The following is a 22875-nucleotide window of genomic DNA, read 5'->3' as shown; positions in this document are numbered from 1 at the left end:
TGATGCTTTTTTAAAACTGTTTGCTCTAAGCACAGTGCAGTTTCTAATGGCCAGCATGTGCATATGAACGATGATGGAAACTGTTGCATGTTCCAGAACTTCATTTTCATTGTAACGTTAAAGATGATTGTTGATACCTTCAAATTCTTTGCAATTCCTAATTTCCTGAAGTGTGAACTCTTTTCATTTTTGCTCCTGGTTACTTCTTGCATCTCTAAGCCTGAATGCTTGAATCCCTGGTGAGCAAAAAGAGTTCTGAATTATCTTAAGCTCATTTCTCATCAACTATCGGTGACAAAGAGCAGTGCTTTTTGAACATAAATGCACACAACTGACACTATTAAAAAAATACTGTTCATTTGAAGCATGGTGTATTGTCTAATGGCCATGCAAGTGCATGCCACTGATATTCGTTGGAAGCTGTTTGACAACAGTCTGCTCACAGTTTTCCTTGTCTACTCTGATTTAGACTGATGTGCAGTATAAAGGTAGAGCATGTGGTCAAGTTTTTTGTTACTTCTTTACCTGCCTTGTTTGCTGGTCCAGGCTGACCCTGCCTGACCTGCACTATGATGAACATTCATAAAGCTGTGAACATACAATTTACACCTCATTCTTGTCTTCTGGGCAACACCATCTCCAGATCTAACAACATTGTGTATAGGTTTACTTTCAGTTTTTTCCTATTATTCACGGTACAGCATTTTGCACCATCTTTTCAAATAAAAGACAATTTTTGCACTTAAAATTAGTTCTTTTGTTTGCTCTTACAATATTGCTATGTTACCAAACTCTTGTTTTTTTTCACAAATTCTTCAGATCAATAGTACAACCTTCCTAACCCTTAACTATGAAGGTTTGTAAATCTGCATAGCCAATATCAGGAAGCTAACAGCAGCCTAGCTGACTTCTGTTATATTCCCGCATGTCCACGTGTTTATGCTTTTACTGATCTTGTGTATTGAATGGTTTGAAATGAATGGCAGATAAGAAGAGACTTTCACTGTGCCTAAGTCTTCACGGTTAACTTTGTGTGTTTTCCCATTTCTGCAGTTGCTGAGCCAGAGCACAATGAGGTTTGAATTTAGGAAGTTTTTTGAATAATTTAGTGCCAAAGCATGGGATGCTTTTGGCTGCCGAACCTGCAAGATTAGCTTTGTTTCTAGTAACACTGAGTAATTAGAAATATTTCTATAATATTATCAGCTATTAATATAATGTTTCCCTTTTATAGGGCATCCATCATGTTTAAAATTCTCTCCAGAGTTAACAGCCCATGTGAAAACCTTAAGATGGCAATGTATTGAGTGCAAGACTTGTAGTGCTTGTCAAGATCAAGGAAAAAATGCTGTAAGTATTATATTTTTTTCTTTCAAGCTTCTAAAGATCATCTTTATCACTACATGTTTTGTAGAGGAGGAGAGTGGAAATTTAATGCATTTCATCAACTTCCCTCAAAGTTAGTAGAACATGGTACAGTACAGCACAGGGCAGGCCATTCAGGCCAAACTACTTAAATTAGTAATTAAATTTCACGGTGGAGGACACGTCTAATATGCCAAAGAAGGATGTTATGAACAAAATGGGAGGTGAGGACCTTGATACAATCACTGTCACTAAAGAGATAGTGATGAGCAAATTAGAGGGCCTGAAGGTAGATAAGTCCCCTGGTCCTGATGAGATGCATCCCAGGGTGCTGAAGGAATTGGCAGAGGTTATAGTCGACGCGTTGGTAATCATTTACCAGAACTCTCTAGATTCTGGGCAGATCCCAGTGGATTGGAAGACAGCAAATGTCACGCCACTTTTTAAAAAAGGATGTAGGCAAAAGACGGGCAACTATAGGCCAGTTAGCTTAACGTCTATAGTCGGGAAAATGCTTGAAGCTGTCATTAAGGAAGAAATAGCGAAACGTTTAGAAAGGAGTGGTTCCATTAGACAGGAGCAGCATGGATTCAGAAAGGGCAGGTCCTGTTTGACAAACTTACTGGAGTTCTTTGAGGACATAATGAGTGCAGTGGATAGAGGGGAACAGGTGGATGTTGTATACTTGGATTTCCAGAAGATGTTCGATAAGGTGCCGCACAAGAGACTTATAAATAAGATACAGATGCATGGAGTCGGAGGAAGTGTATTGGCATGGATAGTGGATTGGTTAACCAATAGAAGGCAGAGAGTTGGTATAAATGGGTGTTTCTCCAGTTGGCAGTCAGTGGTGAGTGGGGTGCTGCAGGGGTCGGTGCTGGGCCTGCAGCTGTTTACCATTTACGTTGATGATTTGGAAGAGGGGACTGAGTGTAGTGTAGCACAGTTTGCTGATGACACTAAACTGAGTGGAAAAGCAAATTGTACGGAGGATGTGGAGAGTCTGCAGAGGGATATAGGCAGGTTAAGTGAGTGGGCCAAGGTCTGGCAGATGGAATACAATGTTGGTAAATGCAAGATCATGCACTTTGGAAGGAATAATAGAAGAGCAGATTATTATTTAAATGGTGAAAGATTGCAGAATGCTGTTGTGCAGAGGGACTTGGGAGTGCTCGTTCATGAATCGCCAAAAGTTGGCTTGCAGGTACAACAGGTTATTAAAAGGCAAATGGAATGTTGGCCTTCATTGCTAGAGGGATTGAATTCAAGAGCAGGGAGGTTATGCTGCAACTGTACAGGATACTGGTGAGGCTGCACCTGGAGTACTGTGTGCAGTTCTTGTCTCCGTACTTGAGGAAGGATATACTGACTTTAGAGGCAGTGCAGAGGAGGTTCACCAGGTTGATTCTAGGGATGAAGGGGTTAACCTATGAGGAGAGGTTGAGTCACCTCAGACTATACTCTCTGGAATTCAGAAGAATGAGAGGGGATCTTATAGAAACATACAAAATTTTGAAAGGGATAGATGAGATAGAAGTAGGAAAGTTGTTTCCATTGGTAGATGAGACTAGGACTAGGGGACATTGCCCAAGGTTCAGGGGAGAAGATTTAAGATGGAGATGAGGAGAAACTGTTTTTCCCAGAGAGCGGTGAACCTGTGGAATTCTCTGCCCAGGGAAACAGTTGAGGCTTCCTCACTAAATATATTTAAGAAACAGATAGGTTTTTACATAGTAAGGGAATTAAGGGTTATGGAGAAAAGGCAGGTAGATGGAGCTGAGTTTACAGACAGATCGGCCATGATCTTATTGAATGGCAGGGCAGGCTCGATGGGCCAGGTGGCTCCTATATCTTATGTTCTTACGTTCTAATTAAACAAATCCCTTATGGCTACATAATGCCATATGGCTACAAATCCCTTATGGCTACATAATCCTTCCATTTTCTGGGCATCCATGTGCCTATCTAAGACCCTCTTGAATGCCTCTATGGTATTTGCCTCCATACCACCCCAGGCAGCACAGTCCAGGCACCCACCACTTTCTGTGTAGGGAAAAAAACTTGTCCTGCACATCATTGAACTTAACCCCTCACTTTAAATACGTGCCCTATGGTATGCACATTTCAAACCTAGGAGAAAGATACAAGCCATCTATTCTATCTATGCCTCTTATAATTTTATAAAGAAATAGTAATGGGGGACAAATAAATGGTAAATGAACTGAAGTATTTTGCATCATTCTCCAGAGGACACCAGCAGTATGCCAGAAATGTGAGTGTGTCAGGGGGCAGAAGTTAGTGAAATTGCTATTACTAAAGTGATGGTGCTTCGGAAGCTGAAAGGTCTTTATGTAGATGTCACCTGGACCAGATGGACTACACCCCAGGGTTCTGAGAGAGGTAGCTGAAGAGGTTATAGAGACATTAGTACTGATCATTCAAGAATGATGGTAAGGGTAAGGAAGGCTATGGTCCTGGTGCAGGTCGATGGGAGTAGGCAGTTTGAATAGTTTCAGCGAGGACTAGATGGGCCAAAGGCCCTGTTTCTATGACTCTAATCACTAGATTTTGGAATGGTCCCGGAGAACTGGAAAATTGCAAATGACACTCAATTCTTTAAGAAGGGAGGGAAACAAGAGGAAGAAAATTATAAACCAGTTAGCCTGACTTCCGTGGTTGGGAAGATATTGGAGTCGATTATGAAGGATGAGGTTTTGAGCTACTTGAAGGCACATGATAGAATAGGCCAGAGTCAGCATGGTTCCCTTAAAGGTGGTAAGGAACGCAAATGCAATGTTAGCATTCATTTCAAGAGGACTAGAATATAAAAGCAAGGATGTAATACTGTAGCTTTATAAAACATTGGTCAGACTACACTTGGAGTATTTTGGGCCCTTTATCTAATAAAAGATGGGTTTCAGTAGGTACATTTAATGTTGGGAGAAATGTATACGATATACATCCTGAAATTCTTTTTCTTTGCAAACGTCCACAAAAACAGAGGAGTGCTCCAAATAAAGCATCAGCACCCTCCACCGAGCACTCAAGTGTGCAGCAAAGCGTCAATAAAGACACAGACTTGCAGTACCCCAAAGACTACTCATTCACCCAGTAATTTGACATACTACAGGGTCTCTCTCTCCCTAATAAGGGAAAAAGAGGTGTCCCTGTTTCACAGATATGTGGTATAGGAGAGGGTTCAGAAGAGGTTCATGGGAATGATTCCAGGAATGAAAGGGTTAGTGTATGAGGAGTATTTAATGCCTCTGAGCCAGTACACACTGGAGTTAGAAGAATGATGGGGGATCTCACTGAATATTGAAAGGCCTAGATGGAGTGGATGTGAAGAGGATGTTTTCCACAATGGGAGAATCTAGGACCAGAGGGCACAGCCTCAGAATAGAGGGACATCACTTTAGAACACAGATGAGGAGGAATTTCTTTAGCCAGAGGGTAGTGAATCAGTGGAATTCAATGCCATAGATGGCCATGGAGGCCAAGTCATTAGGTATATTTAAAACAGAGGTTGATAGTTTCTTATTAGTAAAGACGTCAAAGGTTATGGGGAGAAGGCAGGAGAATGGGATTGAGAGGAATAATAAAGTGGCCATGATGGAATGTTGGAGCAGACTCGATGGTTTGAATGACCTAATTCTGCACCTATATCTGATGTACTTAAACTTCTTATCAGATCTCCCTTCAGCCTTCTCTGTTCCAGAGAAAACAAACCAAGTTTATCCAACTCCTCCTTTTAGCGCATGCTCTCTAATCCAGGCAGCATCCTGTTAAGCCACTGTGTCTTCTCCAAAACCCTGACATACTTCCTTTAGTGGGGAGTCCAGAACTGAAAGCAACATAGCAGATATAGCCTAACTAGAGCTTTATAAAACTGTAACGTAACTTCCCAACACTTAAACTCACTTCCTCAACTTATAAAGGCAAGCATGCCACATGCCTTCTTAACCACGCTGTCAACCTGTGCAGATACTTTCAGTGAACTATGGACTTGGATCCCAAGATCCCTCTGTACTTCAACACTGTTATGCACCTTGCCATTAACGGTGTACTGTCACCTTACATTTGATCTCCTAAAGTGCAACACTTTGCATTTGGCTGGGTTAAACTCCATCTGCCATTTCTCCACCCATATCTGAAGATGATTTGCATGTCTCACTATATCCTTTCTTTACTCATCTTCTGCACTATCCACTATCCTATTGGATAAGGATAGGACACAGTTTGTTGCCCTTTGCAGCAAATCTGTCTGTTGGAATGAAGAATGTCCTTGTAGACAGAATCAGATTCAGTTTTACTATCACTGCCTTGCATGACATGAAATTTGTTGTTTAACAGCTTCAGAACAGCACAAAGATATAACATTTAACTACAAAATAAATAAATAACACAAGGGATTAATGAGGTAGCGTTTATGGTTCATGAACTTTCAGGAACCTGCTGGCTTAGTGTAAGAATCTGATCCTGAATTTCTGAGTGTAGATCTTCAGGTTCCTGTGGCACCTGGTAGTAATGAGAAAAGGGCATGTCCTTGATGGTCAAGATGCCACCACCTTGAAGCACTGTCTCTTAATGATGTATTTGATGGTGGGAGAGTTGTGCCCATGATGGAGCTAGCTGAGTCTGTAACTTGGTAGGTTCTTGTAGTCCTGTGATGCAACCAGTCAGACTGTTCTCCACTGTACATCCTTTGAAATTTGCAAGAGCCTCCTCAAGCTCCTTAAAAAATAGAGCCACTGTCATGCCTTTCTCACAACTGAAACAATGTGTTGGGCTCAGGGCAGATCCTCTGAGACGTTAAACATCCAGAAAATCTCACCCTTTTCATTACAGATCCCTCATTGACAATTGGTGTATGATCTCCTGACTTCCCCTTCCTGAAATCCAACAATCCATTCCATGGTCCAACTGGCACTGAATGGGAGGTTATTGTTGCGACACCACGACCAGATGATCTGTCTCATTTCTTGTATGTCATCATTGCCATCTGAGGTTTTACCAACAATCGTGGTGTCATATATGACTTAACAGATGGTTTTCGAGTTGCGCTTAGCCACAGTCATAAGTGTAGAGAATGTAGAGTAGTGACCGAAGCACACATCCTTGAGGTGCACCTGTGGGATACATCAGTGAGGAGGTGATGTTATTTCTGATCCACACTGACTGTGGCCTTCTGATGAAGAATCAAGGATCCAGTTGCTAAGGAAGGAACAGAGGCCCATTTTCTGAGGTTTGGTGGTTAATACTGACATGATGGTGCTGACTCTTCCTCATTGTTGAAGAATTCAGATCTGTTATCCTTCTTGTGTTAGTAAAGAAAGCAACACAAAACTAGTAGAGGATCTTTCTTAAGTCCCAAAATGCACGTCAACATAGTGGCTTTAATATATATTTAACCTAGAGGAATACTTAAATTGTGCATTGTACTGCAGCTGCAAAACAACAAACAACAAATTTCAGAACATTTGTCAGTGATAATAAACCAGATTCTGATGGCCAATTGTATACTGTGCAATCCTGAATATGGCTATGAGATGAAAATCAGACCAGTTTTTATGAGGAAGGCTCTTCCCTCCTCCACCAACACCTTGCCAACACACCACTTGTCACTTCCTTTTTTGCTCATGTGCTTGTTGTATTCCTCCAAATTTCACCCTTCACAACATTTTGGAGTGTTTATTAGCCTTCTCTTCCATTCTTTCCTTTGTGTCTCCATCTTCAGCCTGCTCGTGCTGTCAGTGCTTTGGCCTTCTTTCTACAAATATTTTAGGTCAACTTACTGCCATAAAACCTACTCTCACCTGGTGTCGAGGCTCCTTTCCAAAGTATCAACGTTTCAACACTGAGATTTTTTTCCTCAAGGTGTTAAGGGCTATGGAGCAAAGGTGATGAATGGAGTTAACATACAGTTCAGCTATGTCCTAATTGAATGAAAAACACATTTGTAGGTATGAATGGCCTAATCCTGTTACTGGGAAGAGAACACATTTTTCACCCAAGCCAGCTTTATATTCAAGCATTTTGAATCTTCAAGTCCCATTATCACCTTTTGAGAAGTTAATTAAGATTGGTGGTCCTTCAAAACCTGATTCTTTCAGTTTTATCAGCCAATGCTGAATAAATGTATAGAAGTACCATCCGGAATGGTTTGAGTCAGGGTGTGCTTATCTGGAACATTTCCTTACTGGTCCTGCAGGCTTATTGCTTGCCTATTTCCACAGAAGAGTGCCATTTAGAAACATAGAAATACAAAAAGCCTACAGCACAATACAGGCCCTTCAGCCCACAATGCTGTGCCGAACATGTACTTACTTTAGAAATTACTAGGGTTACCCATAGCCCTCTATTTTTCTAAGCTCTATGTACCTATCCAGGAGCCTCTGAAAAGACCCTATTGTATCCGCCTCCACCATTGTCGCTGGCAGCCCATTGCACGCACTCACCACTCTCTGCATTTAAAAAAAAAACAACTTACCCCTGACATCTCCTCTGTACCTACTTCCAAGCACCTTAAAACTGTGCCCTCTCATGTTAGCCATTTCAGCCTGGGAAAAAGCCTCTGGCTATCCACATGATTAATGCCTCTCATCATCTTACATCCCTCTATCAGGTCACCTCTCTTCCTCTGTCGCTCCAAGGAGAAAAGGCCAAGTTCACTTAATCTATTCTCGTAAACCATACGCTCCAATCCAGGCAACGTCCTTGTGAATCTCCTCTGCACCCTTTCTATATTTTCCACATCCTTCCTGTAGTGAGGTGACCAGAACTGAGCACAGTACTCGAAGTGGGGTCTGACCAGGGTCCTACACAGCTATAACATTACCTCTTGGCTCTTGAACTCAGTCCCACAGTTGATGAAGGCCAATGCACCATATGCCCTCTTAACCACACAGTCAACCTATGCAGTGTAGCTTTGAGTGTCCTATGGACACGGACCCCAAGATTCCTCCACACTCCCAAGAGTCTTACCATTAATACTATATCCTGCCGTCATAATTTACCTATCAAAATGAACCACCTCACACTTATCTGGGTTGAACTTCATCTGCCACTTCTCAGCCCAGTTTTGCACCCTATCAATGTCCCGCTGTAATCTCTGACAGCCCTCCACACTATCCACAACACCCCCAACCTTTGTGTCATCAGCAAATTTACTAACCCATCCCTCCACTTCCTCATCCAGGTCACTTATAAAAATCACGAAGAGAAGGGATCCCAGAACAGATCCCTGAGGCACACCACTGGTCACCGACCTCCATGCAGGATGTGACCCTTCTACAACCACGCTTTGCCTTCTGTGGGCATGCCAATTCTGGATCCACAAAGCAATGTCCCCTTGGATCCCATACCTCCTTACTTTCTCAATAAGTCTTGCATGAGGTACCTTATCAAACACCTTGCTGAAATCCATATACACTACATCTACTGCTCTGCCTTCATCAATGTGCTTAGTCACATTCCAAAAAAATTCACTCAGGCTTGTAAGGCATGACCTGCCTTTGACAAAGCCATGCTGACTATTCCTAATCATATTATGCCTCTCCAAATGTTCATAAATCCTGCCTCTCAGGATGTTCTCCATCAACTTACCAACCACTGAAGTAAGACTCACTGGTCTATAATTTCCTGGGCTATCCCTACTCCCTTTCTTGAATAAGGGAACAACATCTGCAACCCTCCAATTCTCTGGAACCTCTCCCATCCCCAATGATGATACAAAGATTATTGCTAGAGGCTCAGCAATCTCCTACCTCACCTCCCAGTAGCCTGGGGTACATCTCATCCAGTCCCGGAGACTTATCCAACTTGATGCTTTCCAAAAGCTCCAGCACATCCTCTTTCTTAACGTCTCAATGCTCAAGCTTTTCAATCCGCTGTAAGTCATCCCTACAATCGCCAAGGTCCTTTTCCGTAGTGAATACTGAAGCAAAGTAGTCATTAAGTACCTCTGCTACCTCCTCTGGGTTTCGTACACACTTTTCCACTGTCACACTTATTTGGTCTATTCTGTTATGTCTTATCCTCTCACGTCTTATCCTCTTGCTCCTGACATACTTGCAGAATGCCTTAGGGTTTTCCTTAATCCTGTTCACCAAAGCCTCTTCATGGCCCTTTCTGGCGCTCCTAATTTCATTCTTAAGCTCCTTCCTGCTGGTATTATAATCTTCTAGATCAATATCATTACCTAGTTTTTTGAACCTTTCGTAAGCTTTTCTTTTCTTCTTGTCTAGATTTTCAACAGCCTTTGTACACCACAGTTCCTGTACCCTACCATCCTTTCCCTGTCTCATTGGAATGTACCTATGCAGAACGCCACGCAAATATCCCCTGAACGTTTGCCACATTTCACAAGATCACAAGACAAAGGAGCAGATGTAGGCCATTCGGCCCATTGAGTCTGCTCCGCAGCTCCCCCATGAGCTAAACTATTCACCCATCTAGTTCCAATTTCCAGCTTTTTCCCTGACTAATTAGATACCTGTCAATCTCCTCCTTAAACACGCTCAATGATCGGGCTTCCACAGCCATATGTGGCAACGAATTCCACAAATCCACGACCCTCTGGCTAAAAAAAATTCTCCTCATCTCTGTTTTAACTGGGTACCCTCTAATTCTAAGACTATGGCCTCTTGTCCTGGACTCACCCACCAAGGGAAACAACCTTTCCACATCTACTCTGTCCAACCCTTTCAACATTCGAAACGTTTCTATGAGATCCCCTCTCATTCTTCTATACTCTAATGAATACAATCCAAGAGCCGATACACGCTCCTCATATGTTAGCCCCTGCATTCCAGGAATCATCCTCGTAAATCTTCTCTGAACTCTCTCCAACATCAGTATATCCTTTCTAAGATAGGGGGCCCAAAACTGCACACAGTATTCCAAATGAGGTCTCACTAATGCCCCATAGAGCCTCATCGACACCTCCTTACTCTTGTACACTATTCCTCTTGAAATGAATGCCAACATAGCATTCGCTTTCCTTACCGCCAATCCAACTTGGTGGTTAACCTTTAGGGTATCCTGCACGAGGACCCCCAAGTCCCTTTGCACTTCCGATTTTTGAATTTTCTCCCCATCTAAATAATAATCTGCCCGATTATTTCTTCTTCCGAAATGTACAACCGTACATTTGTCAACGTTGTATCTCATCTGCCATTTCTTTGCCCACTCTCCTAAACTGACTTAAGTCTCTCTGCAACCTTTCCGTTTCTTCAACATTTCCTGCTCCTCCACCTATCTTGGTGTCATCTACAAACTTGGCCACAAAACCATTTAATCCATAATCCAAATCATCGATATACATCGTAAAAAGAAGCGGCCCCAACACCGACCCCTGCGGAACACCACTAGTAACCGGCAACCAATCAGAATAGGATCCCTTTATTCCCACCCTTTGCTTGCTGCCTATCAGCCAATGCTCCATCCATTTCAATACCTTTCCTATAATTCCATGGGCTCTCATCTTATTAAGCAGCCTCATATGCGGCACCTTATCGAAGGCCTTTTGAAAATCCAAATACACAACATCCACAGCCTCTCCCTTGTCAATCTTATTCGAGATTACCTCAAAAAATTCCAATAAGTTGGTAAGGCAGGATCTTCCCTTCATGAAACCATGCTGGCTTTGGCCTATCTTGTCATGCACCTCCAGGTATTTCATAACCTCGTCCTTGAGGATTGACTCCAATATCTTTCCAACCACGGATGTCAGACTAATAGGTCTGTAATTTTCTTTTTGCTGCCTCCTTCCTTTCTTAAATAGCGGAACTACATTTGCGACCTTCCAGTTCTTCAGAACCATGCCAGAGTCTATTGATTCCTGGAAGATAATTTCCAATGCTTCCACAATCTCCAAAGCCACCTCCTTCAGAACCCTTGGGTGCACCTCATCCGGGCTGGGAGACTTAGCTATTCTTAGTCCACTTAGCTTCCCAAGCACTTTCTCTCTAGTTATCTTGACTGTACCTAATTCTATTCCCTGATACCTCTGGCTATCAGGTATATTGCTCATGTCTTCCACTGTGAAGACTGATGCAAAATACTTATTCAGTTCCTCCGCCATCTCTTTCTTATCCATTATAATTACTCCAGCATCATTTTCAATCGGTCCCATATCTACCCTTGTCACTCTTTTACTCTTCATATATTTGAAAAACTCTTAGTATCCTTTTTTATGTTAATCGCCAACTTCCTTTCATAATTCATCTTTTCTTTCCTAATGACTTCCTTAGTTTCTTTCTGTAAGTTTTTAAAGGTCTTCCAGTCCTCATTTTTCCCACTAATTTTTGCTTCCTTGTACGCCGTTTCTTTCACTTTTATTTTTGCCTTAACCTCTCTCGTTAACCACATTTGTGCCATTTTTCCATTCATGATTTTCTTTTTTCTTGGAATATATTTTTCCTGCATTTTCCTTATTTCTTGTAGGAATTTCATCCAATTCTGCTCTGCCGTCCCTCCATTTAGTTTACTTTTCCAATTGACTTGGGCCAGTTCCTTTCTCATACCACTGTAATTTCCCCTGTTCCACTGAAATATCGATACACCTGATACCAGCTTCTCCTTTTCAAATTTGAAACTGAACTCAATCATATTATGATCACTACTTCCAAGAGGTTCCTTTACCTCCAGCTCCCTAATCGCCTCAGGTTCGTTACACAGCACCCAATCCAAAACAGCCGGTCCCCTGCTGGGCTTCTGGACAAGCTGCTCCAAAAAGCCATCCTGTAGGCATTCTACAAGCTCCCTCTCCTGAGATCCATTACCTTCCCGACTTTCCCAATCCACTTTCATATTAAAATCCCCCATAATTATCTTGACATTGTCCTTCTGACACGCTTTTTCTATTTCCAGCTGCAACTTGTAGTCCACATCCCGACTGCTGTTTGGAGGCCTGTATATAACTGCTATTAGTGTCTTTTTTCCCTTGCCATTTCTTCATTCTACCCATAAGGATTCTACCTCTTCTGATCCTATGTCCCTTCTTTCTATAGATTTGATATCGTTACTTACCATCAGGGCCACGCCACCCCCTTTACCTACCTTTCTATCCTTCCTGTACACTGTGTATCCTGGGATATTTAGCTCCCAATCACATCCATCATTTAGCCATGACTCGGTGATGGCCACAATGTCATACCTTTTAACCTGCAGCTGTGCAGCAAGGTCATCCACTTTATTTCTAATGCTGCGTGCATTTAAGTATAGTACATTTAGATCGGTACCTGTTGCCACTTGTGCTATATATCTATTTTGCAGCAAATTATCCTGTATATTCACCGGCCTGTCCTTCTTACCATCTTTGCTACACAGTATTTTTGACTTATTTCTATTTTCTTCTTCCTCGATCCTAACACCTTGGTTTCCTTCCCCTTGCCAACTTAGTTTAAACCCTCCCTAACAGCTATATTAAACAATCCCGCTAGGATATTAGTACCTTTTGAGTTTAGGTGTAATCCATCTTTTTTGTACAAGTCATACCTTCCCCAAAATAGATCCCAATGATTCAAGAATTTGAAACCCTGCCCCCTGCACCAGATACTTAGCCATACATACATTCGCTTAATTTTGCTATTCTTACCATCATTAGCCTGCAGCTCAGGCAGCAATCCTGATATTATTACTCTGGAGGTCCGGCTTTTCAATTTTCTTCCTAGCTCCCAGTAATCTTTCTTCAGGACCTCCTCTCTTTTTCTGTCTATGTCATTGGTACCAACATGTACCAAGACTTCCGGCTGCTCGCCCTCTCTCCTCAGAATACTCTGGACTCGATCTGAGACATCCCGTACCTTGGCACCAAGGAGGCAACACACCATCCGGGTATCCTTGTCCGGCTCGCAGAATCTCTTGTCCGTCCCCCTTACGATGGAGTCCCCTATAACATCCGCATTTCTTCTTGCTCTCTTGATTTTGGCACTGGGCAGAATGCTAGAGTCCCGTTCACTGTGGTCCTCCTCTGTCAGGTCTGCCTCTTCAACAGAATCCAAAACGATATATTGATTTCTGAGGGGGACTGTCACAGGGGTGCTATCCACTACCTCTCTATAGGTAGTATCTATCACCTCCCCACTTTCCATAATTAGCCGAAGGTCATCTATTTCCATCTCCAGCACCTTAACACGGTCCTTCAGAAGCCTCATCTCAGTGCACCTGGTGCAGATGTAATCCTTGGGGAGGCTGGGAGTCTCCCAGGGTCCCCACATCTGGCACTCCAAGCACAACACTAATCCTAGATGCATACCTCTAATGCTACTGTTTGTACCAAATACCAAAAAACTGTAACTTACTCCGTTACTATGAGACTCAACGGTCGCAGGAAGCCTCTTCCTGTCTCCACCGAAGCCCGTTGAGCCAAAGCCCTTTCACTCTGCACCCTCTCACTCCACAGCCCGCTCCGACGCTGCCCGCTGGATATGGTGGTTTTCTTTTTAAACTGTTCGCGCTCAACTGGCTGACGTCACGTGCCTGCGCAGTCTGGCCTCTCTCCTACTCCAAGAAATAAAATGTCTTCTCGCTGGAAATCCTTAGCCTCTTACCGCTGTCTTCTTGATCCGAAGAGGAAAAAGTCTGCGACTTTCTTCCTCTTTTTAAACTGTTCGCGCTCAACTGGCTGACGTCCACTCTCTAAGCTCATCCGCTTTGTTCATGATACTCCTTGCATTAAAATAGACACATCAGTCTGAGCATATCCCTTCTCTATCATCTGCCTATCCTCCCTCTCACACTGTCTGCAAGCTTTCTCGATTTGTGATTCAACCGCCCCTTCCTCTGTCTCTTCAGTTTGGTTCCCACCCCTCAGCAATTCTAGTTAAATCCATCCCCAATAGTCTCAGCAAGCCTCCCTGCCAGGATATTGGTCCCCCTGGGATTCAAGTGCAACCCATCATTTGGTCCATCAGGTCTACGGTTGCTCCTTGCAAAGAAGTCCCATGAGTCCTGTTCCCTCTCTCCTTATTGCCCTATAGTTCTGCATTTCATTACCTCGCACACCAGCTTCCCCATTTATTTTTCTGCCACTTTGCAAAAAGAGGTAAATTATAGTAACCTGTCAACTTACCAGTGAATCTTGAGGTATGGGGGTAAAAAAACCAAGGCATGGAATGAAATAAAATCTGACGGAGAATGTGGAAACTCCACACACGTATCACCTAAGATAGAAATGAATAGGAATTTCCTGAACCAAGCAGCTGCTGTGCCACCAGGCTGCCCTGCTGGCACTTTATAAATTTGGAACATCCTTTTGCCTCTGAACTGGGCAATGTGGATGCTTTTTAAAAAAAAACTTAATGGTCTGAAATGAGCTGGTTTTAGCTTGCACTCATACCTGGGGAAACTCATATTTACTTCCCACAACACTTTAACTGGGCTAGATGCAGAGAAGCAGCTGGATTGATGCTGGACCCCTGAGAGTAGTGTAGTAGGCTGTGAATGGAGATCTGGACTCTGCTGACATGCAGCTAGAACCTTGATCAGGAATCTAAAACATGGTTTCCTCTTCCCATTTGTCAATCCATGGCCTCCTCTACTGTTGTGATGAGGCCACACTCGGGTTGGAGGAACAACACTTTATATTCTGTCTGGAACATTAATTTCTCAAACCTCTGGTAATGGCCCACCACCCCTCCACCATTCCCCATCACCTTCTCTCTCTCACATGATCTCCTTGCCTGCCCATCACCTCCCTCTGGTGCTCCACCCCCTTTTCTTTCTTCCATGGCCTTCTGTCTTCTCCTATTACATCCCCTTTCTCTAGCCTGTATCTCTTTCACCAATTTCCCAGCACTTTACTCCCTCCCTCTCTTGATTTCACTATCGCCTTATGTTTCTTCCTAGCCCACCTTTTTAAATCTGTTCATCTTCTTTTTCTCCAGTCCTGCTGAAGGGTCTCAGCCCGAAATGTCAACTGTACTCTTTTCCGTAGATGCTGCCTGGCCTGCAGAGTTCCTCCAGCATTTTGTGTGTTTTGTTTAATACATGGCTGATCTTAATACATATTAAAACATTAAGAAATAATTTAAAACATTAAAATACCATAACCTCCTAAATGCAATCTATATCTGTTTATGTTGCGTACATATATTGTTAAGGAATCTGAAAGTTCAGGCAGAAGGGGATTGATGCATCAAACACAGCTGGCAAGTTCAGATGAGTTCATCGCCACTCCCTTGTGCAAGGGTTCAGTGAACAGCCTTTCTAGATCTTGAAGCTTTATCATCTGTTTAGATTATCTGCAATATTGTTTGGTAATGCACACATCTAATACACCTCATATATCTCATAGGTTTGGGAAATTATCCTCAGAGAAGAGATTAAGCGAACTGAGCCTACACATAGACAAAAGAAAGTAATCACATTGAAATGTATTTCAGGACTTCCAGTTTCTAAGAAGGCTTGATGGATGCTGGAATGCCTAGAATCAGGGGTTAGGCTCAAACAAGGGGTTGGCTTTTCAGAAATTTCCACCCAAAAATGTAGTACATTCAGTAACTTGTTGTAACTAACTTTATTTCATGTATTTTGTATTCCTGATGTGTTAGGGAACATTTATTTCTTAGTACAGCTTAAGCCCAAGAAGTTTGGCCCAATGGTTGGGGGGAAAAAGTTCCAAATTGAATAAATTACAGTTTCCAGATGGATAATTCTCTACATAAGGGCTGTGAACATTTAGATGCTGAGTATATTCAATGCCTAAATTGATGATAGGCAAAAGGCACTAAGATTGAATAGTGGGGCAAGTAGTCTACTCCTACTGCGACATGTTCTTTGAATAAAATACACAACTTTTGTAAAGAGGTAATTTAATTAGCTCATGATTTGCATTTGCAACTCCCTTGAAATTGTCAATATTCACAGTTATTACATTGTGAAACTGACAATAAACAGTTGAACGTAAAAATGCAGCATGCCCATGCTCTTTAGTAGCAGTTTTCAATGTAATGTGAAATAGAAGAATTGTGGAAAACCTTATGAGCTCATCTGGGTGTAAAAATCTTGTGCTTTTTTATATGAGTGTGAATACGTTTGTAAGAGGTAAACAATGGCAATCCATTGTAACTGTCTAGAAAATACTCAGGACCTAAAAAGCATAATTTTATGCATTTCCTCTGTTAAATTTTACATAATAATTTTTAATTATTATATTTTGAGGTTCCAGTCTTTATTTCATTCTCAGTAAAATGTGCCTGGAATCCATTGTTGGGGGTGGTTATAGAAGCAAATCTGATAAAGGCATCTGCGAGGCTCTTAAGTAGGCACACAGATGTCCACAAAATGGAGGGATATGGACATCATGTAGGCAAAATGGGTTAGTTTAATGAGGCATTTAATTAGAAGTTTAATTAGTTCAGCACAACATCATGGGTCAAGGTCTTGTTTGCATGTTCTATAGCAATTACTGGTGACAAATACACTGGAGTGAGATTGAGTAAAATTAACAAACTGATTAAAGTTAAAACTTGTGATCTTCCTTTCAAAGCAACCCAAGAAAATAGGGCAGGAGTAGGTCAAGAGGTCCCTCAAGCTCTCCCTGTCATTCATTGTGATCATAGCCACAACTCCATACCCTGCTTTGATGTATCAAATACTTCCACCTTAAATGCTTATATTAATCCAGCCTCCAGCTCTCAATGGAGCAAAGAAATCTAGAGATTTGCAACCCTTGGCATGGAGATATGTTTATACCTCTCATCTTTAAATGGATCTCCCCTACCTTTTAGTTGTCTCCTTGTTTGAGACTCTTTCACTGGTGAAAACATCCCAACATCTGCTCTTTCAAGTCCCTTAAGATCTTGTATGTTTGACTAAAGTCACGCCCCTCATTTTTAAAGTCTGAGGAATACAGACCTAAACTATTTAGTCCTGCGGTAGGACAATTATATACTGCAATCATGCCAAAAAACTAAATTCATTATTTATTTAAGTGCTTGGAAAAAGTTTGGAAAAAAAATTAAAAAGAATTGTACATTGGCGTGCTTCATAATTTTTCTCTCCTGTAGGATAACATGCTTTTCTGTGACTCCTGTGATCGAGGGTTTCACATGGAATGTTGCGACCCACCTTTATCCAGAATGCCAAAAGGTATCATTAAACTAAATCTGTTAATGAATTTACTACTTATTTCAAAATGTACTTGGATGCATTTACCATTATGAAATGATTAGATTTGAAGATATTTTGAGTTAAACTTCATTAATCATTTTTCTCCCAAGAAAATTTTGCTTCCCCTTGTGCACAGATGTTGATAATTTGGAGCTAGATTTGCCACCTATTGATGGATAGTATTTTCTGAGTGTTAAGCAAGAAAGCTTTGAACAAGTTAAAGCTATATCCCATTGATCTGTTCATTGTACAATGCACTTCCTATAATTTTCAGCTTTATCAAGTTCAATTGTCATTCAACCATACACATGAATACAGCCAAACAAGACAGCGTTTCTCCAGGCCAAGGGGTAAAACACAGTACCAACAGTCGAACACAGCACACAACACATATAGACCAATCAATAGGTCAGTAGGTACATTTAATGTCAGAGAAATGTATACAATATACATCCTGAAATTCTTTTTCTTCACAAACATCCACAGGAGTGCCCCAAAGAATGAATGACAGTTAAACGCTAGAACCCCAAAGCCCCCCCAGCTTTCCCCTCCCACACACAAGCAACAGCAAGGCAACGACCACCCCGCTCCCCCACCAGCAAAAAAGTATTGGCACCCTCCACCAAGCACTCAAGTGTGCAGCAAAGCATCAGTCAAGATGCAGACTTACAGTACCCCAAAGACTACTCGTTCAGCTGGTAATTCAACATACCACAGGCTCTCTCTTTCTCCCTAATAAGGGAAAATGAGGTGTCCCCATTCCACAGCGAGAGGGGAGACATAACAAACAACTCACTGATTTATGATGTTAAAAGTCTGTTGTGTCATTTTTTCCAAGCTCTGCGCCCAGAGAATCGATCCTGGAAAGGCTCAGGTCTCTGGACACACAGCTCCCAATGTTCTCCCATGACGCCTCAGTCAAGGTCACCAGCCTTGAATCAGCCTGTACCCAGGGCCACAAAAATCTGGCACCCAGAAGGCATGCTAGTTTCCCTGCAATATCAAAAAGCCACTGATCGTGAGTCCCTGAGAACTTGCAAAGAACTGAAGTCAGAGTACAGCACATAGAGTTACGATAGCAGAAAAACATACATTCACAAAAAAATAACATAACCCAAGTCCCAAGGGTCATGGCCTGTAGATTGATGATGCATAGGATAATTGTCCTCTACCCCTGTTTCTGCAAGAACAAGCACACAGCAGTTCTTCATCCTGTGCTCGTGCAGCCGCAGACAAATGCAATCAAGTTTGTCTTCCACTGAGCGAACACTGGAGAGCAGCATCGATGGGAGGGGTCATCCCAACCCAGCACAGACTCTAGCTCTCTCCCACACCGCTTCCGGCATCTCCTTTCCTGGGCAGCTGCAACAGGCGACTGCAGCAACCAAGGTCCAGCTGCTACCCTGCTTTCACTTTCACCGAAGAATCAGTAAACCGGACACAATATTTTATGTTCTTCCCTTCTCTGTATGTAAAAGAAACAAATATAATTATTTTCATAGTGCCAGTTGTTATTCTAATACTCAACCCTCGCAATGTAAAGACTGTAGAATCTTTTGAAGTATTTGACCATCGTGGTTTATACTTATGTATATTACTACCGATCCTTTGCTGGCCAGCATTTATTTAAGTTTTAAAGATAGTATTCAGAATTTTTTAGGAAATTATGGTATCAATTTCATAATTTTTGTTCATCTCTTTATTGAGTAAAAATCTTTCAAAATATGGCTTGCCTTCTTGAAATACAACCTGATTGTAACAAAGTTAGTGAATGAAGTACCTTCTAGTTTTTGTGAAAATTTGAGGGATGTAAAATGTGTTTTTGTAGCTATCTTGTCATCAAGAGAAACTGATATTTGCTGCTACTGTTGCCAAACCAGTTACCAGTATAGTTAACCACTTAATCTTTTCTGGAAAACATGTAAAGTTTCCTCATTCTTCTTGAAAATTACATTAAGTAATTAACCCCAGTACAGTATCTTCTGTCTGAGTTCCAGTAGATTATAAACCCAGTGAGCATTGCATATCTTTTACTTAATTGGGACTGGTTCTTGTCACTAGGGTCCAAGTACTGGGAGCAGTTATGGCAAATCTCAGTTATGTAATATGGCAATGATCATCACAAGCTGTGGCATGTAACATCAGTACATTGTGCTGCACATTTTGCAAACTATGAGGGTACCGTCCAGATTGGATGCCATAATGCCTGACTACACTTCGGTGTGCATTAGACGTTATAAACATGGAGGACACAGAAGGAAAATTATGAGCCATGTAGTTGACAGCAAGTTGATAGCAATTGTAAAGGAGGGTACAATTAGATATATGTTTAGTAATGTAATAGATGGTTTAACCTGGTTTCCTTCTGAAATCTCCACTATCACATGAGCTGATCTCCTGCCAACTCGATTCGCCTCACATAATGTGAAGAAATATCTGACAAAACTGAAATCAATAATGGTTATGGACCAAACAATGTCACTGATTAAGCCAGTAGTCCCCAACCACCGGGCTGCAAGGCATGTGCTACCGGGTGGCGAGGAAACAATATGATTTGGCGATATGAAACAATATGAGTCAGCTGCACCTTTCCTCATTCCCTGTCATGCCCACTGTTGAACTTGAAAGCCTGCGAGATAATTATCCACGCATCATCCATGTCTGTGCGGGAAGAAGATCAACTCCTCCAGCTTGCAAATGACGGTGGGCTGAAAAGTACGTTTGACATAATATCTCTGCTGGCATTCAGGATCAAAGTCAAGTCTGAATATCCTGAGATACCCACGAAAGCACTGAAAACGTTACTTCCATTTCCAACATCATATCTCTGTGAAGCGGGGTTTTCTGCAATGAGTGCAACGAAAACTAAATTGCGGAATAGACTGGACATAAGGAATAGGTGATAGGTGGATAATTACATTAGTGTTTCATTATTTTTAACCAGGAAAAGCTGACCACATACTGTCAATATTCTGAGGGTCAGAAACTCACCTGGATCATCAGTACAATAGCTGCAAGAACAGAGGTTGGGTATTCTGACATCCCAAAGCCTTTGCATCACTTAAGAATATCAGTGCGCAGCACGGTGGATTACTTTCTGATTACCTGGGAGACTGCTGCTTCAACAACTCTGAAGATATTTACACCATCCAGTATTTAATTGGCTCTATATCCTTCACTCAGAACACTTGTTGGATCTCTCACCTGAAGGGTAATGTTTGTGATGTGTACCATCTACAAAATATATTGGCTTCTCCAATAAGACAAGTGAACACAGCTTTCAGTGAATTCCCTCCAAGTTGTATTCCCTGATTTGGAAATGTATCGCTGGTCTTGATTGTAACTTGGTGTAAATGCTGAAATTCTTTACCTTGGGTGCCACGGTAGCACAGCAGTTAGTGTAATGGTTTACAGTGTTAGCTTTAACATCAGAGTTCAATTCCTACCCCTGTCTATAAGGAATATGTTCTTCCCTTGATCACATGGATGTTCTCTGGGTACTCCAATTTCCTGCCATATTTTGAAGACATATAAGTTGAAGTTAGTAAGTAGTGGGCCTACTATGTTGGCACCAGAAGTGTGGTGACACTTGTGAGCTGCCTCCCAGCACATTCTCAACGCATTTCACTATGTTTCAACGTCCATGGAACAAATAAAGCTAATCTACTCTACTCTTTAATCATTCCTTCCTCCAACAGTACTGTTGGAGCACCTTCACCAAACAAATGTAGTGGATCACGCTGACAGTTTGCAAGTATCTTTTCAAGGACAGTTAAGGATAGCACTACATGGCAGCTTTGCCAGCGTTACACAGATCCTTGAAAACCAATCGGGAAAAAATCTTCCTGTATTATGGTTACCGTCTTGTTGTGTAGGACTGTTGCTGTGAAATAATTTGTGCCTGATATATGTGTACAGGGAAAAGAATTTTGACTGAACAGTAAGCTCCAAAGTGCTGAATGGTTTTCCAGTTTCCCGGTCTTCTGTAATAACTGTGGACCACAGCATACTACCCGCAGGGTGAGTATGTTCTTCCAGTCCTGTAGGGTCCACACCAGCTGCCCAAATAGCCAGCATGCCACCAATCCTAACAAGACCCTAGATTTCATCTGGGAAAAGTATGTGGGACAGGGAAGAACATAACACACAAAATGCTGGAGGAACTCAACAAGCCAGGCAGCGTCTATGGAAAAGAGTACAGTTGATGTTTCGAGCCGAGTTCCTCCAGCATTTTGTGTGTGTTGCTTGGATTTCCAGCATCTGCAGTTTTCTTTGTTTGTGAATGGGAAGAGCATTGTGGGTTTTGTGACTGCAGGCAGGTAGGACCTGACCTAATTTCTGCAGAATGCTCCACAACTGATCCCAGCGGGTTCAGTGCTCATCCAATATTGGTGTCGGAATCAGGTTTATTATCACCGGCATGTCGTGAAATTTGTTAACTTAGCAGCAGCAGTTCAATGCAATACATAATATAGAAGAATAAATAAATAAATTACAGTATATTTATATTGAATATATTAAAAAGCATGCAAAAACAGAAATAATATATATTTAAAAAGTGAGGTAGTGTTCATTGGTTCGATGTCCATTTAAAAATCAGATGGCAGAGGGGAAGAAGCTGTTCCTGAATCGCTGAGTGTGTGCCTTCAGGCTTCTGTACCTCCTACCTGATGGTAACAGTGAAAGAAGGGCATGCCCTGGGTGCTGGAGGTCTTTAATAATGGACGCTGCCTTTCTGAGACACCACTCTTTGAAGATGTCCTGAGTACTTTGTAGGCAAGTACCCAAGATGGAGCCGGCTAAATTTACAACCCTCTGCAGCCTGTAAGGATACTCTTCATAGTACATCTGTAGAGGTTTTAGTTGACATACCGAATCTCTTTAAAACTCCTAATGAATTCTAGTTGCTGTCTTGCCTTCTTTATAGCCGCATCGATATGTTGGGACCAGGTTTGGTCCTCAAATATCTTGACACCCAGGAACTTGTAACTGCTCACTCTCTCCAGATTGAAACTCAAAAATAAACCTGCAGATTCTGGAAATCTGAAATAAAAGCAGGAATGCTAGAAATATGCAGTAAGTCAAATTGAGGAGAAAGACAGTTAAACTTCAGGAAATGACCTTTCATCATTTTGTATCTACTTGGCCTAAGCCTCAATCCAAGCCCATATCCAGCTATAGAGCTGGGTCTATTGTACTAGTAAATACATGTCTGTCATTCTGTAATACTGGGGTACACTAGTGAGTATGTATCGTCACTATATAACACAAGTACAGTGCTTGGGAACAAGTTTGTCAGTGTAACACTGGGAAACATTACTAGTGAGCACATATATAGTATATTGTTAGGGTCAACTGTGTTGTTGGGTAAAGATCTTTCACTATGGCGAGAGT

At 41.9% G+C, this 22875-nt stretch overlaps 1 protein-coding gene across 3 annotated transcripts in view; it reads left to right on the top strand.

Moving 5' to 3' along the window:
- Positions 1 to 22875, top strand: part of kat6b (K(lysine) acetyltransferase 6B) — a 236014-nt gene that overhangs the window by 77386 nt on the left and 135753 nt on the right. For all 3 annotated transcript variants that reach the window (XM_072282937.1, XM_072282935.1, XM_072282936.1), the window contains exons 4-5: positions 1235 to 1350; positions 17379 to 17460. In XM_072282937.1, the coding sequence (XP_072139038.1) occupies positions 1235 to 1350; positions 17379 to 17460 (198 nt within the window). The remainder of the gene's footprint in view (positions 1 to 1234; positions 1351 to 17378; positions 17461 to 22875) is intronic.

The sequence above is a fragment of the Mobula birostris genome, chromosome 18 (genome assembly GCF_030028105.1).
Source record: "Mobula birostris isolate sMobBir1 chromosome 18, sMobBir1.hap1, whole genome shotgun sequence".
NCBI classification, from domain to species: Eukaryota; Metazoa; Chordata; class Chondrichthyes; order Myliobatiformes; family Myliobatidae; genus Mobula; species Mobula birostris.
Note: the sequence above shows the minus strand (reverse complement) of the source record. Positions and strands in the feature narration are given on the sequence as shown.